General features: G+C 42.8%; 1 protein-coding gene across 2 annotated transcripts in view; it reads left to right on the top strand.

Annotated features, from left to right (window-relative positions):
• Positions 1 to 727: 727 nt before the first annotated feature.
• NCKAP1 (NCK associated protein 1) overlaps positions 728 to 21,952 on the top strand; it is a 107,345-nt gene continuing 86,120 nt past the window's right edge. For both annotated transcript variants that reach the window (XM_065413201.1, XM_065413202.1), the window contains exon 1: positions 728 to 835. In XM_065413201.1, coding sequence (XP_065269273.1) covers positions 728 to 835 — 108 coding nt within the window. The remainder of the gene's footprint in view (positions 836 to 21,952) is intronic.

The raw sequence follows: 21,952 nt of genomic DNA, 5'->3' as shown, positions 1-21,952 counted from the left end.
CTAATAAAATGGTTGTGAAACATTTTTCAGTTTTTACTATGGTACCATACAGCCCACCTTCGCCCTAATGGTCTCACCCCTCATTGATCCTCCCCCCAGTATTTTTGAACACCCCGCTCCCCTAATTTCAATCCCTGTGGGCAACACTGGCTTGGAGCGAAGGATTAGCAATGTATTTTATGTACACTTGTGAGTATTCTTTTTGCCCTAGGGCTACCATTGCTGCTACCCTAATGACAGCCACCTCCACCTGCAATTTAAACCTGTAAATAAAACCTGTGCAGATGTGTGCTGTGTCAAAGACAACTCCTGCTGTGTAGCTCTCATGTCTTTTACAATCATTCCCCGGGGGGCCCAGAGATATGTTTGGAGCCTGACCCACAAAAAGTTAATCCGGCCCGTCAAGTGCTGGGCTGGACGGGGACCTTGGAGCAGGGCTCCGGCCAAGCGAGACCAGCCAATCCCGCCCTGTCCAGGCGGCCGCGTCTCCCAGTGGTGGCCACAGGGGGCGGCAGAGAGAGGCGCGTCATGTGATGCGGAGGCAGAGCCCGGCCTGGCTGTGGGCAGCACCGCCGCCGCCACCACACCTAGCGGAGCCTGGGAGCGAGGCCGGGCGGAGGGGCAGCGCGGGGGCCGGCGGGCGATGGAGGCGCTGTGAGCGGGGCTTGGCAGGGAGGTGGCGGCGGAGCCTGGGCCGGGAGCGCGGGGCGGCGGCGGTAGCAGCAGGATGTCGCGCTCGGTGCTGCAGCCCAGTCAGCAGAAGCTGGCGGAGAAGCTGACCATCCTCAACGACCGGGGCATCGGCATGCTCACCCGGCTCTACAACATCAAGAAGGTGCGGGGGCCCCGCGGCGGGGGCGGGACGGCGCGGGGAGCCGGGCGGGCGGACGGAATCACAGCCGCTGCGATCATTCCTGGGCCCTGGCGGCCCCCGCCGCCTCCCTCCTGCGCCTGATCCGGCCGCCGCTGCTCCTGCAGCGGGACCCTGGCGGCTCCGCCGCGGCCTAGCTGCGGGGCCCGGGGCGCAGCCGCTCTCCAATGGAGCTCTCCAGAGCTGCGAGAGCTCCGGTCTCCGCACAGGCTCGGCCCGCGGCTGCGGCGCTGGGCGGGGGCTGCGGGGTCGGGGCTTCCTGCGAGGGAAGCGGAGCCGCGATGGGAAAACTTCCCGTCTGGCGTCGGCCTCGGTATTGGGGTGAGATCGCCGCGGGGAGGGACCCCTCCGCTCCCCGGGGCCGCCGCCAGGATGGAGGCCGATCGGACAGAACTGTGGAGTCCAGGAGTGGGTGTTTCTCCTCTAGGAGGTGCAAAGGGCGGCCAGGTTTGCGAGACCACCCACAATCCCAAGGGAAGCTGGCAGCGAGCCGCCCGCACCGTGAAATGAAATGATTGTCTCCCGTCTGACCACGGCACTTCTTGGGAAGAGCCCAACAGGGTGTAAAGCAGGCATTTCCCCTCAGGGTTTTTTTTGCTTGTGAGTCATGACACCAGGGAGAGTATGGGTCAGCTTCCCAGCCCAACCTGCCAAAGGTTCCCGGCTACCTAAGAGAAAAGATCTCATTAAAAGTAATACACTTTAATCTCAACAAGTTTGAGGCAGGTCAGGTGGTTGTTTAGAAAGATTGCTGCTGGTTTCAGTTGTAACAGATGTTTTGAGTTCTCGGTGCTAAAAGACTAGTAACAGCTAGTCTCCACGTTGGTTTTACTTTTATTAGAAAAATAAAGGAAAGAAGATAGTGTTTTTTATAAAGGAAGATAGTTCAGAGGTGCAGGAAGTTAACATATGTTATGATTTATCATGTAGGGAAAAATTGCCACTCCCTCTTCGGAAAGGTTTCTCAAGTTTAGTTCTACCTTGTTTAGTTTTGAAGCAAGGTTTTTTGTGTTTATAGACTGTTGTTTAGTGACCCTTTTTAGTCAGCTATTAGATGTATTGAGTTCTTGTTGACTTATTCCAAATTTTTTGTTAGCTTAATTTCTTCAACAACGACATACCGACACTAGGTAGAACTTCAGGTTTCTAATGAATCCAATTGAAAGGGTGAGTTTTGGTTAACTAAGATTTTACTAAGTCTCCTATTTTATTCTGCTTTATCTAATTAGTGTATTCTAGAAGGCATAGTTTGATTGCACTTTGTTTGATGTAGTCTTTATATTCTGAGGATGTGCAAATGTGTGCAGGAGTGAGGCCTTACATTCCCCCAAGCTATTCTATGAGTTTGTAATTCTGCACACTCAGATTTTGCATTTGTTATTTTAAAAATTCTTCAGGTTTGATACGTGAAAAAAGAATTTAAAAAATTTATTTAATTTAAACCACAGATCACCAAGTATTGAGTGACTGAACTGAGTGATTCCTGAACTGAGTTGCAACACACTTCTTGTCAGATAGCTTCTACATTATAGGAAGCATTTTTACTTTAGAAGTTACATTGAGTACATTAAAATTTAACAATGTGCCACAGTAGCTTTTTAATAGTTTTGTAATGTGAGAATAAGGGCATGTCTACATGCAGACATATCAATTTTGCTGAAGCTGATTTAGTTAAACTAGTGCAAAAAGGCTGTGTTGGACATGCTTATTTAGGACTTATTTAGTTTGTCAATTTAGGAGCAGATTTTCACTGTTTTAACTAAGTCAGTCTAAGCAAGTAAAAGTTCTTGTGCAGACAAGGCATATATATATATTGCTCTTAGCTTGCAGTTTTGTATACTGGGAAGTGACCAGGGTGTTCTCTCTGATGTTTCAATTTAATAGCAGTATAAATATAACAATATAAAGTTATAGTAAAACAGAGATACCTTGTATTCAGGGGAAATGACTTCAAGATACTTATTAAATCTTTCTTATCTACACTTCTATGAAGTCTAAAAGCTTGCAGGTATAGGTATACTGGCAAAATCCTCCTAGTGTAGACACAATTATACTGGCAATAATCTTTTGACAGTATATTTTATGCTGGTTTGGCAAGTGAAATACATTATACGGGTAAAAGCACTTTTTTTGCTACTATAACTGTCTGTGTTAAGTCAAAGCTTTTGCCCATATACATATGTTGTCTTATAAAAAAAAAAATTTCAACCTGAAACTGACATATTTATGCAGGAAAAAGTGTTAAGGGTAGGTCTGGCTTTAGTCCCCAACAGTGACTCACTGGGACTGGGTCTGCTTGGCCTTTTGGGGATATGATGCTTGCCCTTCAAGGCTCGCCCTTCATCTGCTCCAGATGACATGATGGTAAAAGTGCTTAACTGTCCATTGTGTCCAAAATTCCCAGTGTTGATGCACCTTTAGGGAGGACAGGACTCCAGTCATGCCTGCAGATATCCCGTGTTCACACATTAGATGGTTTAGGAGTATGTAGGTAGTTCAGCTCTATGTTGCGTACTCCACTGCAAAGCTGGTAGAGTCCCAGATAGAAATCTGTGTGGGAGTTCATGTAGCTGTTTGTTTTTCTACCTAATTGTTGTTGTTTTTTTAATTTTTATTTTAAACAGCATTCATCACTGTGGTAACTGAATGGCAATGGCAACATGGTGTCTGAGTGAGCTGTGGTGTGGCGTGGGGGGCTTCCGGCACTGAGCTGAGGAGTTGGGCTTCTATAGGGTTGGACCTAGAGTTTCCCATGAATCTTGGACTTGAAGTGCACATGCCCTGAGCTCTTTGTGACTACAAACCTCTCCTCAAAGATGAGACTGTGTCTGAAACCAAGCTGAAACTTGCTGAATTTTCAGAGAACTCTGCAGGAGGAAAGAATCTTAGTGTTTTTAGTTTTGAAACTCCCTTTAAGTATTCAAGAGGAGAATTGGAAATTCAAATTACTAGAAGTTACTAGTCAATATGTGGTACTGCGGTTAAAGGAAATGGTTAAGATGGTTTTTATAAGAGGAAGTGATAGTAGATCAAGTGATAAGACTGACTGAGAAATTGCTGTAATCATTGTTTAGAGAATAAGGATGTTTAAAAGATGGTTAAGAAGTTCCTTGCCTGTTTAAGTGCACTAAACAAAATATTCGCTCCAAAGTAATTTTAGAAGTCATCAAGAATGGTTAAAACCTGAGTTTGTACTTCATCTTTGCATGTAAACATCTCAGTTTTTATGTCATTGAACTCTGTCCTTTTTTCTGCCTAAAATTGTTGATTGCTCTTCAGTTCCTGTCTGCAGAAACTTCCTGCCGTTACATTGTTTTTTGAAATAGCAGTTTGGAATTCATTGAATTTAACAACTTGAGCTGATATTGTCTATCTTGAATAGCACAAACTTTAATAAATGAAGAAGGTCACAGGTTCTTTAGTGTTTTTTAGATGTAATACACAGCATGTGCTTTACACAAAACTTGATTATCATTCATCTTTCTTGCTAATGTTCTTATTTTTTTGAATACTGTGTGTGAATGAACAGTTTAATTGATTTGTTATCTGGAAATCTTAATGCTCTTAAATGATTTTGCACACAAGCAGTGGTTGTGGGATCCACTACCCCAGTGGTTCTGTAACTTTTGTACTGGTGACCCCTTTCACAAAGCAAGCCTCTAAGTGCGACCCCCCCCCCTTATAAATGAAAAACACTTTTTAATATATTTAACACCACATAAATGCTGGAGGCAAAGCAGAGTTTGGGGTGGAGGCTGACAGCTCACGACCCCACGTGTAATAACCTCGCGACCCCCAGTTTGAGAACCCCTGCACTACCCTATTCTTCCCCTTCTCTGCTGCCAAGACACCGTGTCTGCTACTCTACTCCCTCCAATCCTGTGGCACTGAAAGGATCTATCTTCCTCTGTTCATAGTTCTCTCCAGCAGCAGAGTTAAACTAACGTGATTCTCATTGGTTTCACTACTGCCCACAGGAGTCTGATTAGCAACAGTGTTTTGGGGACAAGAATAAAATGAAGTATGGAAGAGTACCTGGTGAATGGTTCACTCCCCCCTATGGTGAGAGCACAGGGCGTGGCTAGTATGAAGAGTGGTTGGTAAAGTGGTGTATGTTGGAGTAAGACATTGCTAGTGTGTTGCTAGTGGACCATCTGTTTTATGTCTGGTCTGTACCAGGAGTGGATTTCTGCAGGATCGCGATTGTCTGCACAGTGGTCCCAACCCTTCTCGATATTGGGACCAATCTTAATTCTGAATTTGGATGTGCTGCCTCTACACATTCTCTCTTCCCTTGTTCCTTCCCGTCATTTGAGCCTGCCTCTTTCCTCAGCTCTTCAAAGGATTATACTGATGCTGCTGCTTTTCACACAGAACTTCCTTAGCTACCATGCTTGTAGGTGAGTAACTTTTCTGTAGTACCATACACAGTTTAGTGCTCTCCCCCAATCTCTGTTCTACTGAAAGCATGCTTCACAAGTAAAAGCTTTCCTGCTTGTGACTTTGCCTCTAGTAAGAGCAGCAAAGATAAACTGATTAGACTGTAAATTTCTCTGTCAATGCTCCTACATTTCTAGGTAGCAGTGACACAGGAACGATTCTTTTCAGTGGGGGTATTTCTTTTCAGGGACTCTTTTTCTTTCTTTTTTTTTATTTAAAGTGTGTGGTTGCCAGGTAGTATTTGCTACAAGATTCTATGGTGAATTTAAACACCTGGAATAGCTAACTGAACCAAGACAGGAATCTATGATGGAAGCCAGTGTTGGTGTTAAAGTTCTTGTGGTTTTTGAATCAGTTATTTTAATGAGTGTCAGAGCAACATACTTTCAATAGAACAGTTTAATATAATAAAGTTAAGGTCACAGAATAATACTCCAAAAATAAGGAATCAGAAATCAGTATTTTTAATATTTTAATTGCATTTGTTGTCATTGTGCTATCAATATCCAATTCCAAAGCACAACTTTTATGTCTGTATACAGAATTTGCAAAATTCTTCTTAAGAAGTTGTCAAAAGGTGTTGTATTTAATTTAGAAGGAAAAAATGGGCACAGGTTAAAGCTGTTACATGACCTTGTAACTTTCCAAAATTAAACAGTTTTAAACAGGCTCGGCATTTGGTTCACAGTGACTTCATCCTGTTTGGTAACATGGCAAACACACCATTTAAAATCTTTTACACCTTTTATTAAAGATACAGGAAAAGAAAAAACAATTAAAGAATTTAAAATGGAAGGTATTAAACAGGGCTCTCATTTTAATGACATCCTTTGTTCCATGGTACTGAAGATGGTAGTAGCTGTCCTTTTTGGGGAAAAGAGAAGAAGTTAGTTGAGATGAAATGGAGATGTGGTTGTTGAAGTCTGATCCCATTTCCTAGGAGAAAAATGACAGACCCACACAGAAGGGGAAAGAAAAAAACAGCAAAGACATCAAATGAAATTTCTGTCCCCTGGTGTTACTTTCACTTGCAGCCTCGCTGTTGGAAAAACACAGGCACTGCACATGTTCTTAACCGCCACTCTGAGACCTGGCAAAGTTTTACCAACATTGGTCTGGTTAAGGCATTGCATTTAGCTGCCTTTCTGGTTACAGACTTACATTAATGTTGCAAAATATACAGTCTTGTCTGGTCTAGCCAGACTCTCTATTAGATTGAAGGAAAAAGGAGAGAGATAGGAAAGAAAAGGTAGGAAAGGAGAGGGACACCTGGTGGGGTATATGTGACACAGACTCCCATTCCAGGTGGTGGTGGCAATGGTGATGTCATCAGGGTCCCTCTCTCTGGCCTCATCTGGTCAGGACGTCTCTCAGGATTAGGGCAAAAAAGGTTTGGGGTTCCAGGAGATGGTGGGAATGGCAGCCATGATGGTGAACCTTGCCTCCTTCCCCTTCTTTTGTCTTCAAATCAACCAGCGTTGCCGTAGCCAAATGTTCTCCAAAGTCTTTTATGTTAAGGACCCCAAAAGGGAGTGGTAGGTGAGATAGCCCAGTGGCTCTTTACTTTTCTAGACTACTGTACCCCTTTCAGGAGTCTGATTTGTCTTGCATACCCCAAGTTTCACCTCACTTAAAAACTACTTGCTTACAAAATCAGACACAAATATACATAAGTGTCACAGTGCACTATTACTGAAGAATTGCTCACTTTCTGATTGTTACCATATCATTCTAAAATAAATCAATTGGAATATAAATATTGTACTTACATTTCAATGTATAGAATATAGAGCCGTATAAACAAGAAATTGTATGACATTTTAGTTTGTACTGACTTCGCTAGTGCTTTTTATGTAGCCTGTTGTAAAACTAGGCAAATATCTAGATGAGTTGATGTACCCCCTCGAAAACCTCTGGTACCCCTGGTTGAGAACCACTGGAATAGCGCTTTCCCTCCTGGTTTTGTTCACCAATTAGGTCTAATTTCCAACATACCAATTTTGGTTCATTGAGTTCTGGTCCCACACTTCTCCTATGTACCAGGCATGATCTTAACTCAATCCTTGAGTTAGATCACTAGGCCTTCTTTTTTTAGACTAATTTAGTCTTTGTCTTCACTTTGCCCCTTTTCCCATCAACATTTGTTAGTTATTGTTACACTTTACAAACTTTAACCACTTTCCACAGTTACTCACAAGTGGAGTAAACTTGTAGGCCTAATTATTACAACTGATCAGTCGTAGGAGTTGAAATATTGGTATCTGCTTAACTTCTGTTAAATTTCCTTGTAGATTGGTAAGGGCCATCTTGAAAAATAAAGTTAGATATGTAGTTTAATGTACAAAACTAGCAGAACATAATAGTATTAAAATTTATTTACCTAATAGGAGTATTAAATGTGAAAAGCGTCACCAAACTAAGCCTTAGGATCAACAAAGAACAAATTGTTTTACATATTAGTTCTAACTTAAGACTGCTTTTAGCTTTCTAAACTGATGACTTGGCTCCTGATCCCACAGTGAGCTGCATGCAGGTGAAGGGACATCCCATATAGAGCTTATTGTGAAATCAGAGCTTAAAGCCTTGTGTAGCAAATTACATCCTCCATTTTGCAATCTCAAAATCAGGGTTGTTCAAGTTTTGCTTTTTAATTATATTAGCAGATATAGTACCACTTGTCAAATTTCCACCAATTACTCATAAGTCAAGTGAGTGCTTTTTCACTTATTTAACTTTTGCCATAATTACAGGTACACATTATTTCAGAAGAGTAATTAATGGCATAAAAATGGTGCTGTAGGAAGAATAGTCTCTAAGAAGGAACACCATAGGGACAGTGGGTGAGGTCCTCACTTCTGCTCCAGCCCCTTTACAGCTGATATAAGGGCAGAGTCCCTGAAATCCCCAGTTCTGGCTGGGGAAGGGTTTCAGTCAGCATAGGTACTACAGAAGACAGCTGTAATACTGCCTTCAGAAAGTTCCTTCCCAACCCTTGGGCAGTGACTGCTTTGTCTACACTAAAGGGAAAAGTCAATCTAAGCTACGCAATTTGAGTTATGTGAATAGCGTAACTCAAATAGATGTAGCTTATATCTACTTACCACGGGATCCACACTATGCAATGTCGACGGGAGACGCTCTCCCATCGACTCCCCTTACTCTTCTTGATCAGGTGGAGATCTAGAGACCCGCTAAATCGACCGCCGTTGCATTGATCGCCGCAGTGTCGATCCTCCGGTAAGTGTAGACAAGCTCTCAGGCTGGGCGCAGGAGTGGCATATCTGGGGTAGGGCCACAGCAAGCAGTGCTGCAGGATTCATTTGAGTATTCTGCATCAACTATGGGTTTTAGAAATATCAAGGAGAACTTTGAAATCCTGTTATTACAAAACTGCAGATTGCCTATTCATTTCCACACCCTGTTCATTATTCAGTCTGTCATGTAATGCTACAAAAGTGACTAATGTAAGTCACTGTAAAGATAAGGTTATTTTAATGTTCAGAGGACGATCAGGTGTAGCTGAAGAGGCTAGTGCGCCTCTTTTGATTTACACGTTCAATTGAAAATCATCCCAAAAGAGCTGGTCTATGTTTTGCGAATGAAAGCGAAAGTTTTAACAACCTTTTTGCTTCTCGGGCAGATCACAAGTCACTTAAATTAAGATGTTGAAATTTTGTGGCAATTTAAGCCCATTATTTATTCTTCTCATTAACTGTCACACTGCCTTCATACTTAATTAGTAGAATCAACCTTTTCTATTTGATCAGTTTGATATTTGATATTTACTAACATTACAACTTTTCAGAGCTAACCACATAAAATGTATTAGGTTTCTGTGTTGTGCTGTATTAGATTTAGAATTAAGTGTAAAGTGTCTGACTCTAGCCATTCTTGACACAAAAATGCCATTGATGTAAGTAGTTGTGCCTGGGAAACACATGCTCTGTCTTGGTCTAGTCCTAGAAAACATTAGGTTGGACTTCAATTGCTGCATCAGAAATGACAGGTGGTAGATTTAATTTTAGTGTTCAGGAAATATTTTGAACAGTTGAACCTCCCTGCACTACAAATATGGCTGTCTGAGCCTGTTAAAACATTAAAATTTGTCACCTGGATGATACCTATCCTCGTTGCAAGGCCTTCAGTGACTTAAGGAAGTCCAAAGCTTGATCTTATGTACCTGATCCAGTTACAGAATGGAGGGGTTTGGTCCATGCTAAAAGTTGTAACTAGATCAAGGGGGTAACTGTATAACAGAGTCCCTTGGTATGGTTGTATTTGTAGGTTAGTTGGTGGAAATTTTGATTGTACACAATACAAATAACTCATGGAACTTCTGTGATACAGAATTAAGTATGTGCTATTGTAGGAGGAAGTTTGTCAAAGCTCTTAAGAAACATCAAAGCATTCAAAGCTTTACTGTGAGAAATAATTTGCCGATATACTACAGACTACTTTTCACAGCAACTTGTTTAGTTTTTGTATGAAAGCCCTCATTCACGTCGGCTTTTCAGTAAACAAGCCTGTTGATTAATCAACTGTAGACTTCCACACAGTATGGAAAATTTAAGAGAATGAGTCAGCTGTGGCAGCCTTCACCAGAGATGTTAAGGCAATCACTTTTTAATCTTAATCTATTCATTTATAGTGTACAGAGTTTCTTTATATGTTGAACTTCCAGTATAGCTTTTCAATAGAATAGCTGTTTTTTTCCTTTTCCCCTTCCCCCCTGGGTTTTGACTTTTTCAAAATTAGACATTAATAACTAATAATTAGCTTTAAATAAATGGCAAACAAAGGTTAAGTAACTGACAAACCTAGGGAAATTCAGAAGTGATGATGTAACTCTCTGAATTACCTTTTTGCCTAACTTTTAAATTAGTCACTTTCATGCCACTCATACATAAAAGGCAACTTACTGTCCCTAAAGAAGTTTGACTGAATTTTTTTTTTTTTTTTGCATATTGTAAGCACCACACTGTAAGAATGCTTGCCCATGATTTTCTTGTGTGGCAAGTGAATTACCATACAGCAGAATGCAATGGCTCAGGAGTTTCTACATCTCTTATTAGGGTATCTTGTAATTAGCATTGTGTAGGTTAGTTGTAAATTTTGGGGAATGTCCTAGAAATCTAATGCAAATTACTAAAAACATACCCTAAATTTTGGAAAGCCATATGGATGTTTTGCAATACTGTACCACCTTTGCAGAACCAGATTTTAATGTAATTTTTCTGTGTTGGATCATTTCATGTTTTCCTGTATTTTTCCATATGATCTTAGTATTTTCCTATTTCCAGCCTTCCTTTTCTCATATAAATCCATGGTACGCCCACATCTTGAATGCTGCGTGCACATGTGGTCGCCCCATCTCAAAAAAGATATATTGGAATTGGAAAAGGTTCAGAAAAGGGCAACAGAAATGATTAGGGGTATGGAACGTCTTCCGTATGAGGAGAGATTAATAAAACTGGGACTTTTCAGCTTGGAAAAGAGACGGCTAAGGGGAGATATAATTGAAGTCTATAAAATCATGACTGGTGTAGAGAAAGATAAGGAAGTCTTGTTTACTAGTTCTCATAACACAAGAACTAGGGGTCACTGAATGAAATTTTAATAGGTAGCAGGTTTAAAACAAATAAAAGGAAGTATTTCTTCACACCATGCACAGTAAACCTGTGGAACTCCTTGCCAGAGGATGTTGTGATAACAGGATTAAAAAAAGAACTAGATAAATTAATGGCAGATAGATCCATCAATGGCTATTAGCCAGGATGGGTAGGGTTGGTGTCCCTAGCCTCTGTTTGCCAGAAGCTGGGAATGAGCAACAGGGGATGGATCACTTGATGATCCATTCTGTTCATTCCCTCTGGGGCACCTGGCACTGGCCACTGTCGGCAGACAGGATACTGGGCTAGATGGATCTTTGGTTTGACCCAGTATGGCCATTCTTATATTCTTATAAATGCCTGAGAAACTAACTCCTCTGGTCATGTCTCATGCTAATAGTTTCAATGAATTCCCAGTCTGGCTTTCGCTACGGTCAGAAACTGCAGTTCTCCATCTGATGAGTCTTCCTTTCTTCTCATTGCTCTTTCTTTGTCAGGGTAGCTTTTGACACTGTGAACAGTTCTATCCTCCTAGATCAGGCGTCGGCAACGTTCGGCACGCGGCTCGCCAGGGTAAGCACCCTGGCGGGCCGGGCCAGTTTTATTTACCTGCTGACGCGGCAGGTTCGGCCGATCGCGGCCCCCACTGGCCACGGTTCGCCATCCCGGGCCAATGGGGGCGGCGAGAAGCGGCACGGGCGAGCATTGTGCTGGGCGCGGCTTCTCGCCGCCCCCATTGGCCCGGGAGGGCGAACCGAGGCCAGTGGGGGGCCGCGATCGGCCGAATCTGCCGCGTCAGCAGGTAAATAAAACTGGCCCGGCCCGCCAGGGTGCTTACCCTGGCGAGCCGCGTGCCGAACGTTGCCGACCCCTGTCCTAGATAGTGTCCATGGGTATTTAGTAATCTGCGTGCCAGCTGTTACAGAATCTAACAACTTTTTCCGAAGGTAGTTCATTTACACCAGGACACGTCCATGAAGTTTCATTGGGCCTAAATCTTGTTTATCACCTAGTTCCCTCTTTCTTACCATATTTATTTAATCATATCTATAATTTATCCCAATTATCCAAATTTCCAAAGCTATTCTAGAATTTTGAATAATCTGGATTTACTGGTATATTTTTATTTCTTTGAATTGGGATGTTATACTTGGTCTGTGAGGAACGCAGCTTTTCACGTTTAATTGTTGTCCATAGGCCAGATGAATAATTATCCTCACTTCACAGCACATATCCTACTGCTAATGAGCAGGAACCTGAGAGGTGTTGATGAACTGCAGCTTCCATTGAAGTCATTTAAACCAGTTTTATAATAGAGAAGATTGATTTCACAAAGATTAAGGGTAGAATATGGCCATTATGTAGTAGCAAAATTTCTAGAGCAAATTTTTTCTCTGCTTAGTCATATGTTCTTACTCCCATTGGTTTCAGTGGGTTCAGTGATGTAACTGAGCACAGCCTTTGCCCCTTGAAGAAGCTACTGATTTATTCAGCATCTCTTGCAGGGGCAGTGTGGGGAATTTTGCAGGGCAATTTTAAGATTATCGCTTTTTCAGCCCTTAGTTTGTTTGGCATTTTGCATATGGATTTAACTGATTAGTGTATAAAGTTCATTTACCTGGACACTTGGACTCAACAGATTTATTTAAAGGGAAACTATTAAGACTGGCAATCAAGAAATATGACATGTGGCTGTGTTTTGGATTGTGAGCATCCTTGTGTATGCAGCAGCCAGCATAGGGAGAATACTAAGAGCTAGATCCACAAAAGGACTTAGGTGCTAAAGTCCAATATTTAGGTGGCACAGAGATCCTGAAAACCACTACTCAGCTGCCGTCTAACTCTGGGGGCACCAAAAGTCCTTATGCACCTAAATTTCCACCATTAAAGTTCCCTAGGTGCCTAAGCTTTGCTATTGAGAATGCACACAGCTGCCTCAGTCTAGTGCTTGGGTACATAGCTCATGCCTAAACCCTAGTGGGATCCTCAAACAAGGCATTCCCCGCGCCTATCTCATGTGTAGGTCCTGATCTGGTACATGTGATCTGAATACTCCTAAACCCACACAAAACAGGAGAAGGGTGTGTTGGTCATGTCCCCCAAAAATTTTAGCCCAGTGGTTAAAGCATTTACCCAGGTTCTGTTCCCCTCTGCCTAATGTGTAGAAGGAATTTCAAGAATAGTGCCCTGACCAGTAGCCTGTCGGGTATTCTGGAGCAGCAGGTCTTTCTTAAGCTCTCCTGTTGAAGTCACTCCACTGTATAAATAATTTTCATATGCATTGGAGCAGGCGGACTGGATCCTGTGTCACCCACTTCCCAGCTGAATGCCCTAACCACTGGGCTTACAGAGTCGTCACATTCTCTGATGCAGTGATTATTTATACAAAGTGGAACAGCTTTAACAGGAGAGAGTGACACCTGCCCCAGAATACCCAGTAGCCCAGTGGGTAGAGGGTCCTCCTGAGAGCGGTGAGATGCAAGTTTAAATACGTTCTTTCTATCCGGCTGAAGGGGGAATTGAACCTGGTTCTCTCATAATGAGTGAGTGCTCTAGTAGTTATCACAAGGATAAAAGTTACAAAGGGGGCTCTATGACCATCTCCTCCTCTGGCATTTCTTGCTAAAAATGTCTTTGGTGCCTAACTCCAGGAGAGAATTCATGGCTGAGAATCCCAAGCAGAGACAGGTGCTTCTCTCTGACCCAGACTTCAGCTCCTAACTCCCTTTGAGTAATGGGGCTTAGCCATACTCCTCTCCTTGGCATTTCCTATTGACTAGCTTAGGTGGCTTCCTGCTCAGCATGTTTGCTTTTGTGGATCTTTTTCTTAGGCACCTGTCTCTCCCCCGGTGTTGTATTGGGAGCTTAGGAGTCTAGCTCAGGGCTGCAGATACCACTGGGTGACAAGATTCCTTTCAGGTAGGTATTGCAACACTGAGTGATGCAGCATCTAAATCTCTCTATGGATCTAGCACTAAATGTCTAGGAGCAATCAGTATAAATGTACAAAAATCCTGCTTTGAATGCTGTTTTTTTAAATGTTCATTTTAAGATATGCAGGGTTTTAGGTGTAACAACCTGTCACTCTGTGTTCACTATTTTTTTTAATAAAAGATAGTGGAGCCCTTCTGTAATTCTCCCAACAATTACTAGATCAAAGGTTAAATCAGGGATCGACAACATTTGGCCCGTGGCCTGCCAGGGTAAGCCCCCTGGTGGGCCGGGCTGGTTTGTTATCTGCCGCTTCCGTGGATTTGGCCGATCGCGGCTCCCACTGTCCGCGGTTCACTGCTCCAGGCCAATGGGGGCTGCGGGAAGTGGCGTGGGCCGAGGGATGTGCTGGCCACGGCTTCCCACCACCCCCATTGGGAGCTGCGATCGGCTGAACCTGCAGACGCAGCAGGTAAACAAACCGGCTCGGCCCGCCAGGGGCTTACCCTGGCGGGCTGCGTGCCAAAAGTTGCCGATCCCTGGGTTAAATCAACATGTTGTTAATCTACTGGTTCTGACACAGGCTACAGATCCTAAGTGCAGAGTGATACTGTGTCAGTCCAATTCTTTACTTTCACATTTTAACCATTTCTGTCATTTTATGCCATTTTTACATAATTTTAAACATAGGGCTTAGTTCCTGTTTATCTTACATGAGTGATTTCTCTAGCAACTGAAGCTTTCTTTTAAATAAAGGCAGCCTAAGTGGCTGGCAAGTATTCTGTTGTCGCTAAAAATACAATAACGTATGTATAGTTCATTATTTCGGAGTGCAAATTACTCCATGCATTGTTGTGATTTCTTTATATAGATGAGATAATTACTTATCTGATCAAAAGATAATTTTAGTTTTTTGGGGCTCAGTGTAGTTACGTTCAATAACAATATTTTCCTTTAAAATTGCATTAAAAAAAAAAAGTAAGAATGTTTTTGGTGGTTTATGTAGGAGCGAGAACGTGCTGTGCTTCTAAGCACTTTAGTTCAGGAACATTCACAGATGTGTAGGTTCTGTTGGAGACTAGAAGTATAATGAACATGAGTGTATACTGATGTAATTTACAACTGTCCTCTGGCCAGCTGAAATTTGCACCTTCATTACTAATACAAAGGTTCTGTTTTGGGGGTGTTTCCCTTCTACATCTTTTGGAGCAAGGGGAATGGGCTGGACTAAGGTAGCCGAAAGGAGGAGAAGGGGGTAGTAGGGCAAAACAAGTATTTCTAACTTGTAGAAACAACATAATATAAATTTGCTATGCCTTTGTTCTGATGTAGCCTCTATGCATTTATCTCCTTGTTCATAGTTATGCATTTTCTCAAATTGCACTGGAATATTTCAAAACTCAGTGTTTTTAATTGTAAAATATTATTTGTTAGGGTATCCCCTAGAGGCTCCAACCTAGTTTTAGAGTCTGTGCTAGAGACTGAACAAACATATTAAGAGTTGGGCTGTGCCCTGAGACGCTTACATTTACAATCTAAATTAGCAAGGCAGGGGAAGAGGGGGTGACAGATTCAGAGAGGTCGAGTGGCCTGCTCAGGATCACGCAGCAGATCCAGAGATGCCAAGGGTTGGCTGTTATTAAGAGTGAGATTTACAGCTCCAAAGAGTGAGATTCAAGGCCAAAGGGTGAGACTTTCCAGGTAGTGTGTTAAATGATTGCTTAAGTCATGGACTCTCATCTTTGGTCATTGGCGACATCCAATAGTCTAGGTTTTCAATCCAACCAGCTATTTAATAGTTTGTTTAATATGTACGCTGCTTAATATTGCATATGAAACACTTAAATGTCCTAATTTGTATTAAAGTCTAGGGCAGACTGTGCAGTGCGCCCCTCTGGGGGGTGGTGTGGAGGAACATTGGGGGGATGTAGCTGGGGCCTAGGTCAGCCCCCATTGGGGGTGGGGAGGGAGCGCCACCCAGCTCCATTCCTGGCCCTGGCCCCGCACCCAGGGCCCTGGCTGTTGGCCCAAGGCCCCAGCCCCACCCCCTAGCTGTGTCTCCAGCGTCGGGCCCCTTACCCTTGTCCGCGTCCCCCTCCCTCCTGGAGCCATGGCCCTGCTCCCAGCCTCGTCTCGGGAAGGGGTGTGTGGAAAGGGGGGCGCGAGGTTAAAAGTTTGGGGACCACTAGGGCATGTGAAAATTCTATAAGCAATGCAAACCAGTGGATTTTCATAAAAACAATTATTTGTTGATTGGAACAAAAACCTGGATGGTTGGAGATTCCTGAGGACCAGAGTTAATAACCCTTGGTTTAGGCACAGAGTCAGTGGACAGAACAAGAGAAATACTCAAAAATAAACTCTTTATATATAAAAGAAAACTCTTTTACCAATACAACAATATGTTTATTTTGCCTATTGCCTTGTCATAATGATCATCCATTTGAAAAACACTCTACAGTACAAATATTTGGTTTGTATATGATTGCTCATATTACATTTACAGCAAAACTTAAATAATCAGATTCCAAAATAAATGCAAAATAAATTAATTAAATTAAATAATTAAAATGAAATACAATAATACATTAAATGACTGTAAAAATAATTAAATTGAATTTATTTAATTTGAAACTAAGAAACCGTAGATAAAGGATTCAGGGTCCACATTTCTTTTAATATCTAATTACCTTTCACATTTTATTCATATGCCTTTTATACTGCGATGTGGCCCCCTTTGTGGTTTATATAACTACTTTTGGTGGCTCACACTTGAAACATGGCTTAGGATTTGCCAGTTTCACTTGGATAATAGAGGACCGTGTCACATCTAGTCAGAGGTTTGGTCTGAATGGTGTCTTACTCTTTAGAACAAGACTGAACACTCTCTTCTCGTGCATTTGAGTCGGATAAAATTAAGACAGGCCTGGCAACCCTGGACAGAAATGGGAATTTGAGAAAAGCACAATTTAAAAAAGTAGTACGTTAAAAAAAAAAAAAAAAAAGTCTGAGTCTCACCTGCTCCCGGGACAATGGCCATGAATTTGTCCACTGTGATTTAAATTTTGAACTATATTTTGCAGAACCTGCAAACTTTCGATCAAGTCCTGCTTGTTTTGTGGGTGAACTCGTATTTTTTTGACCGTCAGGTATTCACTCACTCACTCACACACACACACACACACACACACACACACACACACACACACACACACACACACACAACCCCTTTGTAGCCTCCTGTCTCCTCTTGCGCACACATAGAACACAGGCTGGTAGTCTCCATGCTTACCACAGTACACAAGTTGCTTTCCAAGTTCTAAGCCCCATGCCTGAGGCCCCAGATGTGGTGGTGTCTCTTTCAGCACCTGAGTAAAAATATTTTATATCTTTACTCAAAATGAGTGAGATAATCTTAAGAAGGTGTGTGTGAGAGAGAGCATGCTAATGAGTGAGTCTCACACACCCAGTGAGTGAGACTTGACATGTCTTCAGGACAGCAGGATAAAACAGTAATAGACTCTAGGTCTCCTGATTCCAATTCAATACTTGATCCACTGGACCAGGAGTGAGCAAATTTTTTGGCTTGAGGGCCACATCAAGGTTCCAAAACCGTGTGGAGGGCCGGGTAGGGAAGACTGTGCCTCCCCTAACCCTATCCGCCCCGTCCCACTTCCCGCCCCCTGACTGCCCCCCTCAGAACCTCCGACCCATCCAACCCCCCCTACTCCTTGTCCCCTGACCACCCTCTCCTGGGACCCCCTGCCCCTAACCGCCCCCTTGGAACCCTACCCCCATCCAACCCCCCTGCTCCCTGATTGCCCTGACCCCTATCCACACCCCCACCCCCTTATAGCCCCCCTAGAACTGCACCTCCATCCAAGCCCCTTTCAGAATGCGGCCCTGCGAACATGTACGGAGGACTCAGGAGGAGCAGGGGCAGCCGGAGAGAAGCGGCGCTTTGAAGGGGAAACCGCTGCTTCTCTCCGGCCAGCTGCGTGGCTGCCCGGTGTTCCTCCTGAGTCCTCCGCCCGCACTCCCGCCACCCGCACTGCCCGCCTGCTCCCCTGAGGCTGCAGGTGAGCCTCCCTTCCTGCTCTCCCCTGCCCCTGCAGTGCAGTCGCGTCGCGCTGAGGCTGTTGGGGAGGGAGGACAGCAGGGGAGGGGCCGGGGGCGAGCATCCCCGGATGGGAGCTCAAGGGCCAGGCAGGACGGTCCCACGGGCCGGATGTCGCCCACAGGTCGTAGTTTGCCCACGTCTGCACTAGACCATGTTGCCATGTCTTAAAGACTGATAGGGTCTTTTATATGTGAGCTCCTTTGATCCTGTCTGATTATGACCTGATTGTGTGACCTGTATGGCCACACACAGTAATTTGGCTGATCTTTTCAATAGAGTAAAATACGTTTAGGTTTTGTGTTTTGCTGTAACCAAATTAACTCTTCTTGTAAGGGTGTAATTATACCAGACAAAAGAGCCTCTCCCCCTGGATATAGCTTTCTCCAAATATTGGAGTATTGTGCTTCAAAATCAGTCACATTCGATTTTATTTCCCCCTCTAGAAAGTACTACTTTCTTAAAATATAGCAGTTTCCACAACTTAAGAGTTCGATCAGACATTTCCTTGCAGTGTTGCTACCCAAATAGTGCAGTATTGTCCTAGTGGATGTGAACTAGAAAGTGAAATTGCCTAGTTTGTTTTCCTTATCCAGACTGAGATACTTTATTCCCTGTTACTTGATTCCTTTTTATTACTGTAAGTTCTTCAAAACTGTCTAAGCTTTTCTTAACAAATAAGGAAACACATTTTTAAAAGTCTTGACTTGATGGTTTCTCTTTATTCACCAAAACAAACTCCATTTGACAATTTGTGCCTATATAGCACTTGGTCAGACTATCTGACATCAAACTAAAATTATCTGCTTTTACTTTCATAAGCACACATTAACTAGGAATGAAAACCTAGCAACTGAAATCCTATGGTTCTTTGATATACTTTTTGACTCTGTTCCAGATTTGTTTGTGATGTTATTTCATCATGGGGAAAAATCTTCATCTTAAGGTGAGGACACAAACTGTGGCAAGCTACCATCCTACTATAGATTGCTGAGGAAACAAATGCTCTGTAACTTGATAGGAATCTAATGTCTCTATTATTTTAATGAGACTTTATTTCTAAAATAGCAATTCCATGTATTAGCCTTGATGCTTGTGTTGCATCATCTTTCCCAGCAGAGTTATGTTACATCTGTCAGGTCGCATAGAAGAGAATTTGGACAGGACTTGCAGAAGATTCCTTGAGCATAGTATTCCAGCTCTGAAGCAACTGGAAGCTCATAGCTTCTGAATTGTGTATTCCAGGAATGCTGCTTTAGTCGTAATATTTTTTTAAGGTCTTGATTTGATTTTTTGGAAGTGCTGGAAAGTCACCATTGCATTCTGTGGCCATAGATCAGAAATAAAAATACATAATTACATCAACCTACTTAGTTAAGAATGGGGCATCTGCATCGAGCCAGGTATCAAGCCTGAAGAGCATCTAAAGATACTGAATCTTTAAAAAGATCAAGTGCTTTTGATTTAATAGCAAAATGTTTAATTTTTATTGGACTCTACTCTCAGCACCATACACCACCCAGTCAAATGGGTGATTGAAAAATTTTACATCCAACTTTTATTTGACTGGTATCTAAAATTGGTATTGACTTTTTTTCACTTTTTAACTCCAGTTGTTTTTATCTATCTCATAACCTTTCTTCTCTTGCTTTTGGTTTCCCCCTTTTGAGGAGTTAGGGGGAGAAAAGATGGCTGTGTGGTGTTGTGGTTACTGTTAAGCAGACTAACCCTTATTCCTACTGAAATCTATTAATGTTGCTTTTTTAGTTCACCTAGGGTGAATGCTAGAGTGCAAAGTGAGGCAAATTGTCCTCAGACTGGGCATACACTGCACCAAAGTGTCCCTGGTTGCTGCAGTGGGGAAAAGAGGGGTTAAGTTTGGTTCTTAACACTGCACTTGTATTAGCCAACAAACAATATCCACTATTTACTTGGACTTTTATTCTGAGTGCTGCTTTCATCATCCCTGTCTTTTCTCTTTTTACTACCCCATCCAGATAATATTATACTAGTAGCACCAGCAGGGGACACTAGCATAGGACTGCTCAGTTTCACTCTTTTTTCCCTGGGTCGTGGAGTGAATGTTCTGGGCATGAGCTGCATAGGTGCAGTCCTTTGACAATTCCGGGAGTGTGACAAGAGGTCTAGTGTGGGAAGGGTACAGATATGAAGTTGCATGTGGTGTCACACAAATGGATGAAAGATATGTTGGTGCAGCAGTAGCTGGCCTGGTAACCAAGCTTGGTTCCTTGCTCCATCTGCCAACAGTGGTCTAGGAACTGTGCCGAGACTTTGCTTTCACCCAGTGGAAGAGTGGTGGTCGTTGTGTCATCCTGTGAAAACCATTTCTGAATGAAAGCAGGATTAGTAGATCAGTTACTGAGCAATGACCATGGTGCATGGAAGAAAGGAAGGAAAAGTATATGATAAATGAAGAAGGATCCTGAGGCTTTAAGCATTGACATACTCCTTTAGTCTGGTGTTGCATTTCCTTGAACGGGTGAACATTAGTCTTTGATTCGGTCTAAATAAAAATTTCAGTTTTAGAAATATATGAATCCGAGATATTACAGTATTGGTTACTTTTTATATCTTCTGGATGTATTGTTAAACAAAACTTGGCTTAATTGGGTGTCTGTATCTCTGTATTCATCTCGCAGATCTTATCAGTGACAGTACTGGTCACCTAAACAGATGGGTAAACATAAGTTCTGGAATGTTGAATCGGTGCTCTAATCATGAGGAAATTTCAGTTTTATGATGATTTGGGAAAAGTAGTCAGAAGTTTTGTGTTTTCAGGCCTCTTTCCCTGAAGGTTGAGGTCTCCTGTAATGCTTCGCATAGAACTCAGTTTTCAGTATGAAAGCTTACTGACTTGAACCTGTCTCATATTAGAAGAAAATGGTACCTGTTTTTCTCACTACAAGAGTAAGAAATAGTATATGTGAAAGTAGTGTTTAAATTAAAACTGATAGTAGTGAACTTGGTGCTAGTGGATAGTATTTAGATTAAAGTGACACACATGACACCATCAATCTAGATGCAGTGTGGAAGCCCACTTAAAGATTCCATATCTTTTGCCTGCTTTCATACGATCTTCTAAAATGTCTACTCTCCAAAAATCGCTCGCTAAATCTGTGTAGTCCAACACTCTTCTAGTACAATTTTTTTTTAATTTAAGTTTTGTATCTCTATTTTCTTTCCAGAAACTAAATTTGTTTCCTGTTCCTCCTGATTGAAACCAGGTCTTTGGGGATTCCTTAGTGGTGAGGACTTTGAAGCAAGAACCTGTGAAATGTAGAACAGGCCCAGAGTAACTTAGGGTAGGTCCACACTACCCGCCCAATTCGGCGGGTAGAGATCGATCTTCTGGGATCGATTTATCGCGTCTCATCTGGACGCGATAGATCGATCCCAGAAGCGCTCCCCCGTCGACTGCGGAACTCCTACTCGCCGAGAGGAGGAAGCGCTGTCGACGGGGGAGCCTGCCTGCGCCGCGTGGACCCAAAGTAAGTAAATTTAGTTCGATCTAGGAAACGTCGACTTCAGCTACGCTATTCTCGTAGCTGAAGTTGCGTTTCCTAGATCGATCCCCCACCCCAGTGTGGACCTGCCCTTAGATAGCTTTACATCTTACATTACTGCTTGCTGGAACAGTGCTGGGAGTAATAGGATATTCACCATGCTACCTCATCCAAGGACTCCATCTCAGGGAGGCTGATGAACCTGGGAATGCCCTATTGTTCATGTGGGGCAGTTCAAGGCAGCTCTCCCTATAAGCTTCCTGAAAGCCCTAACTCTGAGGAAGGAGGCAATAGTAAAGAAGCTAGTGCATCTTCTGACTCGATACACAGTCCCCACAACTTTTGTGTGTGCTGCAGTATCAGTGGAGTTTATATACATGCTAACTTCACTGATCTGTAGAGGATGTCTAGGCTGAACTGTTGGCTGGTATTGATCCCTTCTTAGCCAATATCTCTGGCC

The sequence above is a fragment of the Emys orbicularis genome, chromosome 11 (genome assembly GCF_028017835.1).
Source record: "Emys orbicularis isolate rEmyOrb1 chromosome 11, rEmyOrb1.hap1, whole genome shotgun sequence".
Lineage (NCBI taxonomy): Eukaryota > Metazoa > Chordata > Testudines > Emydidae > Emys > Emys orbicularis.
The sequence above is the reverse complement of the archived record's forward strand: the minus strand, read 5'-3'. Positions and strand labels throughout refer to the sequence as shown.